This window comes from Anopheles gambiae, chromosome 2 (assembly GCF_943734735.2).
Source record: "Anopheles gambiae chromosome 2, idAnoGambNW_F1_1, whole genome shotgun sequence".
Lineage (NCBI taxonomy): Eukaryota > Metazoa > Arthropoda > Insecta > Diptera > Culicidae > Anopheles > Anopheles gambiae.
In genome coordinates this window covers 93,572,594-93,592,866 of record NC_064601.1, presented here as the reverse complement: position 1 = coordinate 93,592,866, position 20,273 = coordinate 93,572,594, and the positions used below count along the sequence as shown (strand labels likewise).

The window sequence follows — 20,273 nt, the reverse complement described above, 5'->3', positions numbered from 1 at the left end:
AAATCTAATCCATATCCTAAGTAAAGGATGCATATTCTTTTGAAATGGAACTTTAATTTTGCGCATTTGTACACCCCCCCCCCCATCACGCTTAACACTTCTTTCGCTTTTACTTCTTTTAACGCGAGTTAAGTTTCGAGTTTTAACCTACCGAAAACTACCGATAACATTTTGATGTGCCTACCGAATACCGCCAAAATAATCTGGCCACACTGGCCGGAATCTGCTGCCTGGGCGCACACCTCGCGCTCCCACCCTTCCCTTCTGACTTTCACCATTTTATTTGCCAACGAAAAAAATAGATCGCCAAGAGTGGAAGTGGACTTGTGCAAAAGAGAATCGCTCTGCGTCGTTCGCGTCCTTTACGGAATTTTACCCGGCCCGGACTACCGGAAACCGAACTTCCACTCCAGTGCAGCAGGTACACCGTCCCTTTTTGCAGCGTTTTTTGCAGGGCTGTGTTGTGGTGTGTTCTCCGTGCGGCCAAAATCGCACGGGCGTGAGAGCGGAGGCAACAAAAGTAAAGCAAAAGAAAAAAAGACCCCGAGTGCAACCAACCACCACCGATGTCGAACAATGTACGGCGCCGCAGCAGCAGCAGCAGTGTGACTCATGCGGCGGTCGAGAATGTTGAAGTGAAAAATCACGACAAATTATCCTCCTGCCCGGTTGCATATTAACCTCCGATTTTGCCGTCGTAGCAAGTGAACGTCACAGCGAGGCACGAGAGGTTGTGCACCAATGTGCTGTCCGGATGCGATAAGCACAAGTCATCATCCTTGCTTTTTGTTCTGGTCCGGTGCTGCTGCATTGAAATGTACGTGTGCCGCCGTGTGTCGAATTGCATAGTTATGCTCGTGAAGTGCTCCGTTACCTCCCGGTGCAAAGTCGCATATTGATCGCAGCAGCCGAGGCTGTTGAACTGCTGCTGTTCCTTTGCTCCGGCTGGCACTGCCTTTTTTACACGGAAAGGGACTGCACCCCGCTCTATCTACCTCTCCCCCCCCCCCCCCCCCCCCTGGAGATCGATTTTCATACACAGGGGGAAGAACCAAGGTCAGCTATCGGTTCGGTAACCACCGTCGAGTCCCTGTCCACCGTAATCAAGCTACCCTCTACACGCATTTCGACTGTATGTGTGCGTTGGTGTGTATGTGGTTTGAGGCACGGAAGAAAAAAAAAACAACTCCCACGCATCCACCCAACCCTCCCAACCAAAAAAAAGGGACATAGTAGAAAAGACACTCGCGAGAAGCAACAGGAACGGAACGCAGCATCGGAATTGGCTCTTCTGATATGCTAAAATTACACCCCGGCCACGCGGATCGGGGGCTGATCGGGTGGCCTATCACCCCCTCCACACACACACACACACACACACACACACATACACACGTCTCCCATAAATCGGGCAAGAAGCGCGTAGTATTTTTGTGTTGTTTTCTTTTTTAAGTTTACCTTCCCTTCTAACCCCGCCCCCCAGTCTTACAACGTTGTCTATTTTCTATTTTCTAGCATCGGCACCACGAACACATCGCTACCGGGTGGTTTCTGTGTGTCGTTCCGACACCTCTTATCACGAACGTCGTCACTAGTGCGTAAGTGTGTATGTGTGTGTGTGTGTGTGTACGTGTGCTGAAACGAGTTGTGCTGTTGTGCTGCTGGGTTTGAGCTGTTCTGCTAGATGGTCTACCACTGGCCGGAAGTGGCAATAGTTTTTTGGTGCTTTCCCAGTGCATGACGACCGACCCCCGCACTGTTGTGCACCTCATCTTTGGAACAAAGCAATCCTTGAAAGGCAAAATAGTGCACACACGAACCCTGTGCGAGCGTCGGGAAGAAAAGTTTCGGTGTACAGAAGAATAGGGATTAGCATTCGACAACAAATCACTGTGTCTGTGTGTCTAGTTGTGCGTGTATTCATATCATCTCCGGACAAAAGTGCCGACACCAAATTAGTTTTAGACAACAATTTAGTGTGTCTGCCGGCTGGCTCTGCAGGGTTTCGTGGGGATTGTGTTCATGTGCGCGAGATATCTGTGATCTTTGTTCAGGTTAGTATGCTATGGTGGCACGAACCCGAGGGCACTAGCAGCGATCATTTAGCTTTTGCTTTAATCTTGTGATTTCACAATTCTAGCAGACCACTAGCCCCCGTACGCGTACACTACTTTTCTCCATCGCTCCATCATCAGCCGTCGTGTGTCCGTGTGCCGGAAGGTGGAAGGGCGGCCGGTTTTGTTCTGGTTGGCTGAATTGCTTAACAACCGAGCAACAAGCGTGAAACAGCCTACTACTGCTGCTGGTGCGGCCTAACTGCGGAGCTGGGAGGAATATTTTTCCTGTAACACAATCCCGGAGCCGCGGAATGCATTTATCTCGGGTCCACGGTGTGATTACAACAATGTAGACTGTTTGCCATGCCTTCCAGACGTTAATTGGATGGATGTGGGCTGATCCACCGATCGCCGCCACACAGATAATAGATTTTTCAAATATGTTACCAAATTAGAGCAGCTTAATTAGAGCTTACTTAGCGATGCCGCACGCGTTACACACTCTTTGTGTAATGTGTAACTTTTCCTTATCACAACTAATCGTCACCCTAATTGTCCCACACAGGGCCGCATACTCCCTTCACACACGTCTTCTACCCCCTTACAAACCGGGCTGTGTGTGTGTGTGTGTGTTCTGCCTGATTGATAAAAATATGAATTGGCCTCTCGTCGTCCCATCCCATTCTTTGCTTGACGTCAGTGACAGAACTACGCCGAAGTACGCGAACACAAAAGCACAAACAATTCCGAGCCCCCCACCCCTTTTTTTGCATCCCATTCAGAGTTTTCTCCGCGTAAGAGAGGGAGGGGGGGTGGAGGGAGAGTACCCAGTTGAAGGAGGAGGCATCGCGTTAAGTTACGTTATCGTTTGTCACGGTCACCTGCATCAATGCTCAATGCTGTCAAAAGAGAGAACAGTGTGTGATCCAAGAGGGGGCCGTATTTTCCGGCGGCACGGCTATTTTCCATTCAGCCTCTTTGCTGTTTGGGCAATATCGAATCGAAGAACGAGATGAAGATGCAAGAAAAGTATGACCCATCGCGGCCCAGATGAACGGACAAATCAAAATTCTAACGACGCAACTTGGTGCTATCACGCGAGTCATGTAGTGTGACAGTGGACGAGCTGTTCCACTATTCCCCCCCCCTCCCCCTCCCCCTCCCCTCTGTGGGAAGGGTAATGAATTTGCCTACCCGTCCTCCTCCCTCCCGTCCCGCCAGTGTCGATGGTGTGGATTGTGACGACCTGGGCTGGGCTGGGCTGGGCCCCGGTCTGGGTGAAGGGGAGAGAATGGTCTTTGGGTTAAAAATAAAAGATTTGTACCGACTTTCGACAGAGTTCCGTTTTGACTCGGGCCACAATCGATGAGCCGCATCGAGTGGGGCCGGTCGCGCATTCCCATGCGATTTCGTTCGTGTACGCTTGTTGTTTGAGCGCGTGTTTCGGGGCAATTTTCAATTCGATTTATCTCATTTACTGTATTAGCGGTTCGATTTTAACGATTCCCTATAGCGAAACGAAACTAATATAAGCTCTCTTCTGTCGTTTCGTTACAGTGCTGTGTTATCTAGGTCGGCTCGTAGCGCAAAAGGAAGTGTAGTCGATTGCATCCACAGGATTGTATCATGTTAGCGAAATCGCACTAGGAAAAGTTGTGTTTCAACCCCCGAAACCGTGTACAGCCTCAACGAAAGCTAGCACAACCACCAACCACCGAGCATTAACGCTTCATTTGTCCTTCCACTGTGATTGTGGAGTCTCTGTGGTGCAAGCCGTGCACGAGAGGCATGCAAGACTAATACAGAGAGCAGAAGGAGTGCACACTTTGTGTCCTTGTGTGTGTGTGATAAAGACGGTTCCGAACCCCCCTCCGGATTGTTGTTGTTGTTCACGCGTTACCCCCCCGCGCGCTGTGCTCTATCACCGTCGTACCACCGTAGCACCAGGTACGTGTACAGTAAGCGGCCGGGAGCTTGCCTTAACTGAATCCCGCAACCTGCAATCGCCGATTGGCCGATTGCCATCTGCTCCGTCAAGATACGATACAAACGAGGCATCATGTTTTGGGACTCGCTCAGTATGCAGTCCGATATCGACGCACTGCTTAGCAAAGAGGTAAGAGCTGGCTGTTGCTGTTGGCCAGGGGGAAGTTATTAATGATATGCTTCATTTCCCCTCCACTTACCAGGGTGTAACCCTTGCCGAGGTGCTGGACTACGAAAACGTTCTACAAGAATGTAAAAGCCAGAATCCCAAGCTGATACAATAGTAAGTAGGAGCACTGAGCCCTTCTGCTCCTTACCACGATTGACATTGTTTGTTTTTCCCCCCTCCCATCCTGCCCGCAGCTTAAATCGCACCGAAAACTTCGATGCGCTGATCGATCTCATCATACAGGAGCCGGCCGCCGATTTGGACGACAATATACGCTTCATGCATTCCAACATGGCGTGCGAAATACTGACCAGCGATGTGCCGTCCTTCAAAACGCACCTCGTCGAGAACCAGAACTTCCTAAACAAGCTGTACAGCTTCCTGCTGAAGGAGCCGCCGCTCAACCCGCTGCTGACCTCGTTCTTCTGCAAAACGTTCGGCATGCTGATCGCGAAGCAGAACGAGCAGGACTACTTCTCCTACAAATCTGTGTGCCTGCAAGTATTAGAGTTTATCAAGTCGAAGAAAGGTTTCCTGCCGTCGATGCTGAAGCACTTTGGCAACCAGGTCGTGAGCGATCTGCTGCTGTCCCACATCACCGACATCGAGGATGCCGAGCTCAAGTCCGAACTGTTGGAGGTATGAGGCGCTGTGTATGTGTGTGTGTGTGCTTGATGCTAATGATTTTGTCCAATTTTCCCCGCCCAACAGTGGCTGAACGAGCAGAAGCTGGTGGCCGAAATCATTGCCTTACTCAAGCAGCCGGGCCAGGACCAGAAGCATTACAATGCTTCCCAGTTCCTCATCGAGCTCATCAAGATCAGCCGGTGTAAGCGCCAGAACGAGCAGCAGGACAAAGGTGTGTACGCAATGACAATACTGGATGTGTGAACATCCCCTTTCGTGTATTTGCTCTAGAAGTGAACGTTGATTTTAGCAAATTTTGAAACTTTTGCCTAAAGACTTGTTTTCCCCCTTAGGTTTGGTTTTGTTTCTAATGTTTTTGTGTTCCATTTCATTTCATTGTATGATCCTTCTATACCACCCACCCCTTTGCGAATCACCTCAAACGGACCCACATAGCATTGGTTTTTGCTTGTGCTTTTGGCATATTTTGATTTACTTAGCTTTGGCCTTTAAAAGGAATACAGTTTCTTACAGACAAAGCGGCTTGATTAGGCTTGTCTATTTTTTCGTCATTTTCCTTTAATATTATTTTTCAATTATTCGCTTTCTTATAAACAACACGCACCTACACTACTACACAATTGCATTTCTTTTAAAACTTCACTGTTTTCTTTCTTTTTCTCTCTCTCTCTCTCTTCTCCCACTGTGTCTTTCACCCACGAAACTTCCCCCACGCGCGGTAACTAAAAACTACTTCTGTTTGTTATTAAACTAAACCCATACCATCCCCCTGCCGCCCCAAAAAATCAAATCCAAAAATGCCACAACAACACAACAATAATGCACACACCACCAACACCACCACCCACCAATCGTCCCATCTCCTCAATGATGAATGATGCTCATGATGCATCCGCACTGCGTGCTGTAACCTAACCGACCGACTAAATAACTGTATGAAACCCCCAAAATTGCGTGTATGTGTGTGTGTGTGTGTGTGTGTGTGTGTGTGTGTGTGTGTGTGTGTGTGTGTGTGTGTGTGTGTGTGTGTGTGTGTGTGTGTGTGTGTGTGTGTGTGTGTGTGTGTGTGTGTGTGTGTGTGTGTGTGTGTGTTTTCTTTCATCGGCATTTACCTGTTGCCCTAGAAGGGACGTTCCGACTGCAAAGTACTTGTAAGCGGATCGACAATCTGAAATCCAAAATTCTCCCTAACGAACTGAAAACCATTTTCAACTTCAACCTAAGCAGTACCATTCCATCGATTCTGGGCAAGATTTCGTCTCGCTTTCAAGGTAATATACAATGTACCACAACCCACCCCGTACACACTCTCACACACACAGTCAATCCTCCAGTTTCCGTTCCGTTTTTTCGTTGAATTTCTTTTTCTGCATCGTTTGGTTTGCACTTGTTGCAACATATTTTGCCGATTTCGGCCGATTCCTTGGCACACAACACACACACACATAATTCCCAAGTAGCTTTCAACTTTGAACAAGCAGCTCACGCTCTTTACATGTGTGTGAGAAGTGTGTATTAGCTAACACAGGTGGTTTTTTGGGTTGATTTCTTATTTCCTCTTTTATTTGGACTGTTTGGACCATTTTGACCACATAATCGCGCTTTATCGCGAAGATGCTTCTTATCCTTCCTTCAGGTTGTTATTTTTCGCTTTTTTTTTGCTACATTTATGGTTTTGTTTTGTTTTTTTTTCGTGTGTTTGTTGTTTTAGGTTCAGTTCCCCTTTCCCATCGCCCTGTTCGTTGCTGACTTAAATTCCTTTTTATTTCACTTGTACACTTGCGTCATTGCCACGAAAATCCCACAGAAGATCTTTAAACAGCAATCGTTTGTTGCCATATCCTGTTGTGCGTTGTACGTTTGAAAGTTCTTCTGATTGGATTTTACCTACACAACACCATCTGCGGATGATCGTTTACCTACCCTACCCTGTTTTCCCTGTCCTCCATGCCGTAGAACGCGCACTAAACGGTTATGTTACTCTTTTTTTTTTCTTAAACTTATTTTCCAGTTACCTCGGACCCGATTCTAGACACGCTGGAAAGTGAAGAAACAACGAAACAGCTGCTCGACATCATTCTCGAAGCAAATGGCGAAGAAAGTGCAATCATTGCCGGAATTCAAATCATCCTAAGACTGCTAGAAAACACGATAATGTGAGTGCCACGGGTCCTCACGGGCTGCTTGGGTTCGCAGTCCTTATACCGTTTTTTTTTTCTTACATTTACCCAAATCCCACTACAGCCAAGAACCGGTCTCGGATACGGCACTGCAAATTGTGATCGATGCGGAGAAGGAGCACCACGATCTGCTCGTGGCACGTCTGGCCAACGTTATCAAGCTGCGCGTTGCCGACCTTGTCGCGATCCTCAAGAACCCGCCTGCGGTAAGCACTGCTCCTGCCCTCTTCCACCTTCTCCCCCCCCCCCCCCCCACCCTGCTAGGTTCGGTATATTTATATTGTGTGTGTGTGTGTGTGTTCGATTACCACAGAAACCGGACATAGTTACCACCTTCGGCTCACTGGCACCACCGCTGGGCAACGTGAGACTTCAGATTTGCTATCTATTTACAGTATTAATAGAGACGGAAAACAAAGAACTTATTGCCGCGTAAGTCGCCCTTGTGGAGCGAGCCACAATTCTGGTTCTCTTGCCCTAAACCACACACTCACTCTCGCTCTCTCTCCCGTGCTCAATTTGCAGGATTTGTGAAACGGACTATTTCGACACCTTGCTCAGCCTCTTCGAGCAATACATTTGGAACAACTTCCTTCACGGGCGTGTTAAAGTTTGCATCAACTATGCCGTCGCGTCGTTCGACCAGGGCGACGGCAGCAGCGGCGAGGGAGATAACAAACTCGCTATCTCGAGCCTGCAGCGATATGTAAGTGGTGTGGAGCGGGCGGTATTGATTTGCGGTTTAATGGTTTACCTTTCCTTTCACGAATTTCGGTTTTTGCCCCATTTTTTCCCCGTTGGCCGGCCAGATCATAACGGATTTTCAGCTGGCGCCGAAACTGTTGAAACTATTTGTAGATGCCGTAACACCCAACGAAAGCTTGTGCGTTAAACAATTAGGGTATACTGGACATCTCATCGAGATGTGCGATACGCTTATGACCTCCGTAAACCTCTCGAAGGAATTCCGCGGTATGGTACACGCGACGCTTCCGGATGAGGAGCAGATGTCGAATTGGGCTTGCTATATGGAATCCGAGAATAGTCAGTTGTTAAATCACCTAGGCATGCAGAAGAAGTTTTTGGTAAGTCTGCAACCGCTCGTAAAAACGATGCGATGTGTTTGTGTGTGTGTTGACTAATTGAGTAATGCCACATGTTATTTCAATCCACCCGACGACGTCCCCCGACAGGCTGGTCAGGATCCTTATCGTATCTGCTCACTGTAAGTATTATCTTGCGCCCCCTCCAAAAACCCTCAAAAAAAAAAAAAAAACTGCCTGGTTGGGAGGAGGAATTTTGCCCAACTGCTGAACCCCCGTCCACTAAAAGTATCCTTTTACTTCGTTTCCTTTTTTTATTTCGTTGCGGCCCATTTGCGCGTTGCGAACCGGCAGAGAGCGAGAACCGCTTGGCGATATGATGCCGTGCGATACTCCGCCAAGCAAGGTGGAAATGGACCAGCTGCTGGAATGCATCAACTTTGCGTTCAACAGCTTTGACTTCGCGGAAGAGCTAAAGGCATCGGAGGGCACCTCGGACCGGTGGGACGATTTTGGCGACTCGGCCGCCCAGATCCTGACCCTGCCTAACAGCCGGCCCCCCACCAACCTGGACAGCCTTGCCGGGGACGATCCGTTCGGCATGCAGAGCGCCATGTTCGGCGAGCGGGCAAAGACGCACGAGCACGACGACGATGGCGACGATGGCGAGGATGGCGATCCGTTTGCACCGTTACAGTCGGCGCCCGGTGGTGGTGGGCAGAACAACGACGACGACGACCACCACGCCTCCAAAGATATGCTGCTGGGCGACGACGGTTTGCTGTGAGTTGCGCCGACGGCGACACACTTGTGGGTTGCTCCCTTTACTTACTTATCGCTTTTCATACCCTTCCCTTTCAGTGGTCAGAAATCGGACTTTGATTTCGGTGCGCTGGCATCGTCCGGGCTGGTCGACAGCGAGAGCAACAGTGACGTGCCGCTGACCGGTGGCATGAATCACAACATTTTGAAGTTTCTGCAGGCGGTCAACGAAACGGGCCCACCGTCGGCGGCCCTGCTCGAGGACAACTTTGCCGATTTCGAGTCGGCGCTCGGTGCGGTGGGCAATTCCGCCGCCGCCCGCAGCGACCCATCCTTCGGTGGCCTTTCCCTGTCTGGGGCGACGTCCGGCGACGGTACGCTGCGGTACGAACCGGCCGGCGCTGCTGCAGCGTTCGATGCGGCCAGTGTACTTTTCGATTTCGAAAATGCGGACATCTTTAACGCGAACTCGATACCGCCAACCGTGGACCAAGCCACGCCCAGTGGGGGAGAGGTCGGAAAAGTGCCCGAAAGCGTACAGCAGGACCCATTCCTGGAGGCGGCAGAAAAATCGACCGAAGCAAAGGATGCACAGGAAGTGAGGTAAGCATAATAAGGGGTTTGCGAATCATACAATGGAATAGTTCAAACCGGTAAAGGGAATGTTTCAACCGGTTAGTTGAATCGTGCAAGCATACTGTGGAAGTTAGCAATTTTATAATGGAGTGTTACAACCGAATAGGCTGGTCGCAAAGGTTAGATGTGTCGAAAAGGTATTTGACAATGGCTGGCACGGTGGACTTGTCCACAAACTTTGGCACATTTGGCATCCCGATGGTACCTGACAACAAATGACCTGACTGGGTAGCGCTGGGTGCTCTAAGACTCGCACTTACTTCCGGCCGGAGTGCCACATGGTAGTTTGCTGGGTTCACTATTGTATACTATTGTACATTGTGATGGTCAGTCTTTGTTATTCGCAGGCACGATACTGCTTTTGCGGTGCAGGGTAGATCACTGCCCGAGGTAAACCGTCGTGTTCAGTGCTGCCTTGATACTTTTGTACATTATGCTACAACGAAAACTCGTGTAAACGTTGCCTAGACTCAGCTCATGATTGTCCCACATCGAAGCAGACGGTCTTTGGTTCAAACTATTGCAGCAGGGTTGTGATTAACGGTCGTCTGGTGTGGAATGGACTAGTAAAGTGAAATATTTGGGCCTCACGTTGGATAGTAAGATGCACTCCCACGGATAGGTTAAGTGCATCCTACGCCAGGATGAGCTCTCTTAATGAGTTTATACCCACTGATATCGCGCAGACTTTGCTTTCCAAACAAATTAGCAGTCATCCAAATCCAAGGAAAATCCATCGAAGCAAATCATCCAACCAGCGGTACTTTGCGGTGGCCTGGGACATGGACGACATGTGCAAGGGTACATCGCCAAAAATACAGATGATATTGAATAAAATGCTAAGAATGGGCCCCTTCCCGTTTTCAGATCGTAGGCTGAATTTTCAGTCAGCTGTTGGCATTGTATAGCAGTTTTCGAGCAGCTATCAAAGTGGATATAGTATACAGGTGGGCTATAAGCCCAAGGTGTATGTATTTAGAAGGCTGAATTTTATAATTTCTGCTTCTGCATGAAGATATCAGTAATGATTTGTTTAGTCGGCAAGCTACCAGAAAGCCTGTTTGAGCAAAAATTTTCACCCGTCTTGCCAAAAAGTGACGTTCAAATTTGGTTATTAAAAAACATGCTATAAGACCACCTGGTCTACAAACACTTTGATTCTAGATTCCACCACCTGATCTCTTTAATGCAACTTAGGATAAATGAAAACACCACCTTGTTTTCCAACACCACCGCCTTTGAGCAAGTACTACAATCTAATTCTAGCTTTAAGGCTAAAATAATCTAGGCTGAAAATGGCAGGCTAGTTTTGTGTGTGGTTTTGTATGGAGTGATTACATGATTTCAGCCTCCAACTGTCAAGCTCTATATAAAAAAAAATCTGACTAGAATCGTGAAGGGCCCCAGAGATAGCAAATTGCAACCGATTCAGTAGTAATTCAGATCGGAGTAACACCACTTGATGATATCATACAGCAGCAAACGAACAAGCTAATAGAAAAATGCAGGTTGTCTACACAAAGGGCAGTGCGTGAAATCGCCCCAAAATAAATTTAGGTTTAGGGTAAATTAGGTTAATATAAGATAATTAGGATAATGCAAAAACCCTTCTTTTACGAATGGAAAATTTCTGCCACAGTGTATTAAAAATACTGCAAGAAAGTGAAGTTCTAACGTAGGTAGTTGTAAACTTGTGCTGCATCTGCATCAAAGTACAAATATGCATACATTTAAGTAAGTAAGTAAGCAACCCAATAGGGTAATTTGGCAAGCAGCATACTGTGGAGTAGTGATGGGTAATCCGGAGCGGAGTCATGGATCAACTCCGACTCCGGTGCGCAAAATATGTCTCCGGCTCCGGATCATAACTGGATTCGACTCCGGATCGGTCCGGATCAGTCCGGATCACTCCGGATTACTCAGGATCACTCCGGATTACTCCGGATCACTCCGGATTACTCCGGATTATTCCGGATCACTCCGGATTACTCCGGATTACTCCGGATTACTCCGGATCACTCCGGATCAGTCCGGATCAGTTTTCGTACATATTCGATGTACGATTTGAAAGTCAATGAACTCATCAAGAATTGTCTAAACGATAATGGACAGTCATTCCAAATCCGGAGTGATCCGGAGTGATCCGGAGTGATCCGGAGTAATCCGGAGTGATCCGGAGTAATCCGGAGTAGACTGGAGTAATCCGGACTGATCCGGACTGATCCGGACTGATCCGGACTCGGAGTCGATGAGTCCGAGGGTTTTCCCGTAGGCAACCCCCCCCCCCCCCCCCCCCCCCTCCCCGCAAAACAGGTCGGAGCAACTCCGAGTCCGACTCCGAGGGGTGGGGACTTCGGAAAAAAAATGTATTTACCCATCACTACTGTGGAGCTGCTGCTCAGACTGTGGGTGCCGCTGCAAACATCCTAAAAAATTTTCGTTAATTTTACTGAATCATCATAATTCATTGTGACTCCGCGCCAGGATTGAATTAGCTTATCATGTATACAGATAGATACCACACGAAAACAGATCAAGATAATGTTTTTTTGTTACAGAAAACAGCACAGGTATCCCTTTACAGCGGCACCCACAGTCTGATGACAGCTCCACAGTATGCTTACGCAACACTTCATTATACATATGCAAACTTCCGCAGTATGCTTGCAGGATTCAATTAATCGATTGAAATATTCGTTTTACTGGTGGAACTATTCATTGATTCGATAGGATATGATTGATATGGTTGATATGATTCGAAACCCTGTAATGGTGAGGTGTGCGTGTAGTATTGGATTGAAAGGAATGTAATGTTTTTCTTTTCTCTCTGTTCGGTCTCCTAGTGACAGCAATGTGAATGATAAAGTTGTCGATAGCACTCAAACAGTAGCCGATGTGCCGACCGCTGTACCTTCCGATAATGAAACCATGGCAGCCGCGGACAGTGCCGTCGAACGAAAGGAAGCTGTTGGTAGCACAGAGGAGAAAGCAGCTAGTCCAGCCACTTGCACCGACGTCGAAAAGTCCGAAGCGGTAAATGGAGATGAAAGCAATAGCAGCAGCAGCAGCATGACCCCGAAAGAGGAGGTAAGCAACAGTGCTGCAAGCTCCTTGTCCGTAACTGCAGCAGCAACGCCTGCACCAGCAACAGTGCCAGAATCCGCACCAGCATCGGTAGAGGAGACTGCCGCCAGCACAGCAGCACCCACCGTTGAGGCGACAGCAGCTACCAGCGACAGCAGCAGCAGCTCCGCAGCCGATGCGAGCGATACAAGCGGCTCACCGGATAATTGAGGGTGTCCGCCGCCGTGTCGTTGCCAACGGGATCCCCCACCATCGCCACACCGACGCCAAACGCACGCGCACCAGACCGAAACGGCCACCCAGCCAAAGCAGCGTCATCGACGCCGCCGTCAGAGACGGCGACAACCTGTACAGCATGCTGCTGCTGCACCGAACCTAAACGGTACTACTACTACCGTGCACTGCTAATCCACATAATCACAGCGACACACACACACACACTGGGGAAGATCCGAGCACGACGATATATGTACGCGTGTATGTGTGTGTGTGTGTGTGTGCGCGCACCTGTTCGTTTGCACATCGACGAGTTGCATCTTTCCCGGTAGATGAGAGGAGAAAAATGCGCGATTTGGGAGGTTTGTTTATATGGTATAAGAGCTTATATGATAATCATGTGTGTTTTAAAGTATCACATGCATCCAGGAGATAGTAATTTGTGCGAGGGCGACCTTACACGAGTTAGACAAGCAAAGCCTAGAGCATATTGACGCGCATTGTGTGTCTCACATAGCAATTGCAAAGCCGTTTGCAATTTTTGCAGCAAAAGCATTTCGAGGAGAAAGCGGGAGCAAGAAACAGATAATCAGATATTGTTCTACACAAGAATTTAGCAATCTTACTACTTTCAGGGTTTTTTTTTCGTTTGGTTGGAAGCTTCCGCCATCTCAAACTTTAAATAATCAAGTGTTTTCTATATAGGTTCTTTTTTCAGTAGTTTTGGAAATGTTTTACGTTCCGTGATCATCAGTCATGCCTTAAGTAAATGTGATCCATTATATGGTACCGTAATAGTAAACGGAGAAGAAGAAAAAAAACACACCCAAAACTCTAAACGTTACCTCACGTTAGTGCAACATGCTCTTTTGCCCTCGCTTCGGTAGAAAAGAAAAAAAAGCCCCAGCATACAAGCCCCCCTGGACACGACCACAACGACTTGCCGTAGTTCTTGCCACGTGCTGCCGCAGTAACGTGCGCGCACCATTTTTGCAAATTCAAGCACATACACACATACACACACACACACTACTCGCCTAAGAAGTAGCTCCTATTTTGCCACCGTAATGAAAATGATGATAACCACCTCTGTGTGTGTTAGTGTGTGTGTGTGTGTGTGTGTGTGTGTGTGTGTGTGTTTCACTAGAGAAACTCGAGCAATAATTAGTTCAAAGAAGGAAACAAAAAGTGAGCTTAGAAACCGATTGATTTGTGTAAGACGTTTGATTACATCGAGACATACCCCCCTCACACACACACACACACACTCATACTAGCTTACCTACTAGCTTACAGCGTTTTGTATGTTGAGAGGGAAGAGAGAGAGCGAGAAAAAAACAACAACCTAATACGACAATTTAAGTGCTGCAGAGCACACACAGCCAGCACAGACAGGGTGACAGCACAAATATCTCTTTTACACGTTTCACACAGTGTTCGTACGATAGCTAAATTACAACAAGAAGGCGCAAAACCCACGTACACCCGCTGCTGCTGTACTTCCAAAGCAACTGCTGATCTTAATTCAATCCCCCGTAGTGGCGCGAGCCAAGAGGGAAGAGCGCGTGGGGAGATACATTTGTAGTAAAAGCTCCTCCGGCAAGGGAGCGTGGCAAAAGTCGATTAGTACTGTGACACGGTTAGCATAAAACAAGTTATCAAATTGTGCTGTGAAACTATAGTAAAAATTTGCTTTTCAACTAATTCATATGGACTGCGTGTAGTAGTAGGGCGTGCGAAGAAATGGTTGCAAGGAATTACTCATACATACACACACACACACACAAAACCCAAACAAAAATAACAGTTTATTGTTTTGAATGGTGATTGCCATTTGAAAAAAAAATCTTTTGATAATGACGAAACGGTTATGATCGGGACACACGTTTTAAAATCAAGCAGGTGTTGTGTAGTAGTGTTTGTTAATTCAATGCGGTAAATTAAATTAAAATCACACGGAACACAAACAAACTTCGCATCAATTCATCGACCGACCTGTCCCCCATTGCATTGTTTGAGTTAGTTCGTCGATAAAATGCCTTGTTTGTCTGCTACGGTTTGCGTCGGTTCGGTGGCGGTGTAGTGAGGGTGTACCGATAACGATGGCTCAACGCGTGTGTTAGTAGCAGCGGTAACAAAAAGAAGAGAAAAAGAGAGAGAAAGCAATCAAAAAAACAATGTACGCAAACCAAAACTAAAACTATTGATGTCATATCAACACACAAACAAAAAAGGGATAACAAACAAACGATAGTTACTCAAGGATGTAACATATTATTGTAAGTAAGGTAGAGGGACTGGGGAAAGAAAGTAGAGAAACCCTCCCACATGTAGTAATAGCTTGAACGCGTGTGTGTGTGTGTTTTTAAGTATAGGAAACACACCAGAAACATGTCTTATTAGCAAAGAATGGGTCTAAAATGGTTCAAATCAAATGGTTTTCAGCAACAGGGAATGCTTTTTTTTTTCGTTGCCTCTGTTGTTGGTTTTCCTTTTGTCGCAAATTTTAAAGCGCGTACTATTAAAAAGGATTTAAAAAAAGCTGTAGAAAAACAACTTTCGCGTTCGGGAAAGTTCTTTATTGTGCTTAATTGAATGGTACACACACGCACAGACGCAGGTGATTATTTAAGAAAACACTTGCAAGTAATTACATACCACACACTACTGTTCCCTCCCCATACCGTCGTGTGGGGTGTGGTGTAGGTAGTCCGTCGCCCATATCACTATGCTCATTATGGTCGATAGTCGTTACCGTACCATGCATACAATAGAAAGCGACAATAATAAGTGCTGCTGCATGCTCTGCGTCTGGCAGATTGGCTGTCCTGTTTTCTGCTTTTGCGCCCACCCCACGATGGAGCTTTGTTAACCCTTTTGTTGTAGCAAAACAACAGTCTGTTAAGTTTGATTATGTTTTCTGTTCGTTGTATGTATCGGATACATCAAAGGAAGCACACAATTGCCCTTAAACTAAATGTATAAAACCCCTGCTGCTGCTGCTACTACTACTACTACTCTACTACTCTAGACGCTCACACACAGTAAGATGCAAGCGGAACGCGCTTTAATCGTACACGTCCATAATTCGGGTTGTGGCTTGGTTTAGCAGTAGCCACGTTTAGCCACGTATTTCCAACGAAGGTAGGCGCATTATAGCAATACAAACAGGAGAATGTGCGAAACGTTGTTGGGTTGTCCAGTTTGCGCGGCGCAAAAGATTGAGTTTAGATTGAGTTTAGAGGGAAAGGAAAGAAGAAAACCATAGCAATCGAACGTTTTGGATCTGTCTTTCATTTTCGCTAAAACTGAAGCAAAAAAAAAACGGTTAGAAACGGAAGGCACGGGAAGAAGATATCAACCGCGAAACGAACTATAGAACTAAATTCGTCCAATCATGTAGAGATTTTACAATATTATTATTACTAGTACTTCAATTGTTGCAAATGTATCGTAGCCACGATCCCCGAGAAGGAGGAGGGGGAAGGCCACCACCATTCTCGCATATCCTCCCCATAATCCTCACGTTCCTCGCGTTGATCACGGGGAAAGAGAAGCAGCAGAATGCAGTAGTGTGTCCCATTTGGTGGTGGCGTAACGGCACCGGTAGAGTGGTAGTGTATGTTCATGATTTTTACCCTTCATTTGTCAAACCAAGTGCCCCGATTGCGAAGCAAAGGAAAGTCAAACCAAAATGGTAGCTACTATCAATTAACGAAAAGCGCAAAAAATAAGCAAAAAAAGAGAGGAAAATAATGTGAACTGCGAGCGTCACACAAATGGCTGGTATAATAGTGTGAATTGTAACAGGCTCCTTTAGGTCTAGTTGTAGCTCGCCCAAGATCGATCCCCCCCCCCCGGAATATATAAAAGTAATTAATGGTGTTAATAGAAAGAACTACTTGGCCTCCTCTGGTGTGTATGTGTGTGTCTGTGTCTGTGTGCGTAAAAGAAGCAAAAGCAAGTAAATGAACAAGGAAAAAGTACATATATACACTTATATACAGATATATATTAAAGTGAACTATTGATATTTACATTATGAAAAATGGAGAAAAAGAAGAAGAAGAAGAAAAAGCAAACAGTACTGGGTCTTCCGAGGGAACATCATTTCACACATACACACAAAAGTCTGTGTCTTTTAAGCTGGTATAACATAAACACATAAAAAAAACTAAAACAAAAGGAAACAATTGTTGCAAGACGTACAGTTTAACCGTAGAGTGAGTGCACGTGTACGGACGGATACCGCTTTCGAACGGGTTGAGAATGCACGCAATAATACGCTATTACTCCCTTTTCAATTCTCTCCGTGGTGGTACCGCGTATAATATAACTGTCTTAGACTGTGTCTATGTGTGGATGGTTCTCGCGCGCGCGTGTGTGTGTATAGATAAGATTAAGCAAATTCCAAGTCGCGAAAATAGCTCATTCCTAACTGGCGGCATTTGAAGTTGGTAGTTGCTGCTGCATGGACACAATTTGCTGACGCAAAGGAGGACCAAACACGTGCTCGTTTTGATTTTCCCTTTACAGGGTTTTCCAGGAGTTCTCATAGCTGTGGGAAACTTTATTGACTCTTTTTTAGGTGAAATGAACTTAATATAATGGGAATTGGACTCTATAGCACTCTTGTTGGACAAATCCAATTAGAATTTCGAAAGAGCCTGTCCAAAAAGGGTGCCATAGAGTCCAATTTCTATCATATGAAGTCCACTTCCCATAAGAAAAAGTCAAGGAAGTGTCCCACAACTATGAGAACACCTGGAAAACCCTGTATGCTACTAGCACCACCACCACCACAACCACTACTACTATTACTACTTTTGACTGCAGCAACAGCAGCGCACCGGTTTTGCAGACAAAAACACACCAAAAACACATTCTCACGAACCAAACGTACAAAACTTGGGGACGGAACCATACATTCACACTTGCCCACATTCACGAACGACACATTCAGGAAGGCATTGCACCGAAATGCTGACACTAATTGTATATGCTTTTAACTTAGTACTAGCATGTACTAAGCGTATCATATCGATGAGAATATAACCATATACACCCACACACACGCTAACACCCACCCATCCACACTCGCACAAACACCTCAACCGAGGAAGAAACTGAAAATTCAACGAGAAAATGCCAATGAAGAAACAAAACAAACAAAAACATGCCACAAGTTTAGACGCTTTAGATGGTTCTTTATCCGATTGTTCCTAATTGTATGTGTGGCCTGCCTCCCTCCCCCACAAAACGCAACAGACTGCTCCCTGCATATGTGTAACCCACGGAATTCTATTGCACTTGTTGGTGCGACGGCGGCTGCGACGACTGCGGCAATGTTGGAGCGCATTTGAATCTTTCTCTACCCTGTGCCAGTAACGTACTGAAAACGTGCAATTTTGTCTTATGCTGTCTATCTCTCGCTACCACTGTTGTATGCATATCTCGCCAACTCTTCACACACCGTTTGGCCACCAACCATGGGTTTGTTGAATGCATTTGCTAGCCCACCCATCACCCATCTTTCTCAGCCAACACAGAACAAATTGCTCAAAGTGTGTGTGTGCGTGTGTGTGCAATTTTGTCTCGTTTTTTTTTTAGAACACGAGTTTCAGCCGCGTTTCACGGTGCTTTCCCTCCCAAAAACAGGGTTGAAGAAAACTGTGCTAAAGCCTAGTTGTGTGAGTGTAAAGAATGCATTAGATATACTGTTATAGTGAAAGAAAGAAACAAAAAAACAGCGGGATAGAAAGTGTGTGTTTTGTGTGCGTGTGTGTATATGCTAAAAGAAGATAAACAAAAGGATAGTGAATATGTAAAGTGAAGGAAAGAAAAACCAAAACAACGCGATGTTCCAATCGGGATAGCAGAAGGCTAAATATGAAAAGAGCTTTTTTGTTTTGTTTGGGAAATGACTAGAAGGCAAGCGTTGAAACACGTTGAAAACTGTGCTATAATAAGCCTTATACCAAAATGCTTACCCATTTATTTCTCTATTGTGTTTGTTCGACAAAGAACGCAAAAGAAAACTCTTACTTCTTTCTCGCAATTCCTTACGTTTGCGAATAAAAAAAAACCCACGAGACTTGTAAAAAATACAAAAAAAACATTGGCAAACAGGAGCAAAACAAGCAAAACAGAATGCAAACCTCGAAAAAGAGTTTCGTTTTGGTAGCGCACAACGTAACACATAACATAATTCATCAACGCACGAAAGTGATCGAGAACGTATCGTAATAATAAAAAAAATAGAGAAACAGAGAAGATAAGAAAAAAACACGAAAAAAAAACACACACACACACAGCTAAAGTTACTGGAAAATAATAGCAAACGAAGAGAAGCAATATTTGCAATCTGAACAATGAAGATAAAAAATAGTAAAAAGTAATACTACTAGACAGAATGATAAGCGAAGCATATTAGCAAAGGATAGGTGGAAGAACAGCAAGCGCGAAAGTGAAGGTGAGTATAGAAAAGTAAAATATTACACCCGAGAAAGAAAATGCAAAAATAAAACAACAAAAAAAGAAGAAACAAAAAAACCTAACTTACACACCATTTTACACTCAAGAAGGAAACTCCCGATGAAAACTGAAACCAACCAAGAGACAATGATTAAAACAAGCAAAGTAGATAAAAAAAAACAAACAAGTAAACGTGAACACAGTCACACTCTCACACCCATACCGATAAAAGAAAAGACAATGAAACAATGTATGATAAAACAAAAAGAAACGCAAAGTAAGAGAAGCAGGAAGGAACGGGAATTCGAAATCATTTTCTGTTTTGATAGAAGAGAGCGAACACTCCGAAGAGAGAAGCAAACAAGAGAAAGAGGGGGGAAAACATGTGTTTAGAAAATCATAATTGTGCTCATTGGATGATGCGTTTTCCTCCCAAATACCCATGGGTGCCTGTTGCAGAGAGAGAGAGAGAGAGAGACAGAGAGAACGAGAGAGAGAGAGAGAGAGAGAGAGAGCGTAATTTGCGTAAGGGGAGCGAAAGAATGAATTAGAACAAGCGAGATGGAGAAGTGTTGTGGATGTGTGGAAGTAAAAAACCCGAAAAAAGGAATCTGTGGTGGTACCGGTGCCTCTTTGTTGTGTAGAACCGCTGGGGGAATTAGAGTGGGAGTGTTTTCCTTCATTTCTTTTTTTATATAAATATAATAAACTGACTTTGGTAACACAAGAAGATGTATGTGACTTGGCATCGTGTGTGTGTGTGTGGATGAATGTGTGAGTCTCTCCGTGTGAGTATGATCCGTGTGTATCCTTTCCAAGAAGGCAGTGAAGCGTAAAGGAACTAAGGACGAAGAGTTGCCAAATGGGGCGCACAGAGTTGTGATCGGTCGATCGCAATTTGAATCACCCTTCGTTTCCAGTATCTCCACTACGAGAAGACCTTAACAAACGCCGTCCTATCATGAGGCGGTAGCCACAACAAGAACACTCCCTTCTTGAAAGTGAAACGATGCGACAC

At 45.8% G+C, this 20,273-nt stretch overlaps 1 protein-coding gene and 1 long non-coding RNA gene across 15 annotated transcripts; one reads left to right on the top strand and one right to left on the bottom strand.

Moving 5' to 3' along the window:
- Nucleotides 1-219: 219 nt before the first annotated feature.
- Nucleotides 220-19,985, top strand: LOC1276682 (serine/threonine-protein phosphatase 6 regulatory subunit 1). 14 transcript variants are annotated; one of them, XM_061648155.1, is made up of 16 exons: nt 264-421; nt 1,516-1,598; nt 3,615-4,173; nt 4,247-4,326; nt 4,407-4,851; nt 4,924-5,071; nt 5,985-6,131; nt 6,872-7,016; nt 7,105-7,246; nt 7,354-7,472; nt 7,566-7,746; nt 7,850-8,125; nt 8,234-8,265; nt 8,438-8,866; nt 8,945-9,448; nt 12,325-19,985. In XM_061648155.1, exons 3-16 carry the CDS (start codon nt 4,117-4,119, stop codon nt 12,773-12,775), a joined length of 3,156 nt encoding a protein of 1,051 aa, XP_061504139.1. In that variant the 5' UTR covers nt 264-421; nt 1,516-1,598; nt 3,615-4,116; the 3' UTR covers nt 12,776-19,985. The 14 variants fall into 14 exon arrangements, with proteins under 14 accessions (XP_316052.5, XP_061504137.1, XP_061504147.1 ...); XM_061648154.1 differs by having other exon boundaries at nt 1,516-2,054; XM_061648157.1 differs by having other exon boundaries at nt 264-520; nt 1,516-2,054.
- Nucleotides 2,141-2,622, bottom strand: LOC133391803 (uncharacterized). Its single transcript, XR_009765270.1, has 2 exons — nt 2,534-2,622; nt 2,141-2,453 (listed from the first exon to the last, which is right to left on the bottom strand). It is a non-coding gene; the product is annotated as an uncharacterized LOC133391803 (long non-coding RNA).
- Nucleotides 19,986-20,273: the final 288 nt, after the last annotated feature.

What these genes read in the sequence shown, in the direction of transcription:
- LOC1276682 (XM_061648153.1), top strand. Translation starts at nt 4,117, where the DNA reads ATGTTTTGGGACTCGCTCAGTATGCAGTCCGATATCGACGCACTGCTT. An exon ending in GATTTCGTCTCGCTTTCAAG is followed by an intron (nt 6,132 to 6,871) that starts GTAATATACAAT and finishes CTTATTTTCCAG; the next exon opens with TTACCTCGGACCCGATTCTA. An exon ending in CTGCTAGAAAACACGATAAT is followed by an intron (nt 7,017 to 7,104) that starts GTGAGTGCCACG and finishes ATCCCACTACAG; the next exon opens with CCAAGAACCGGTCTCGGATA.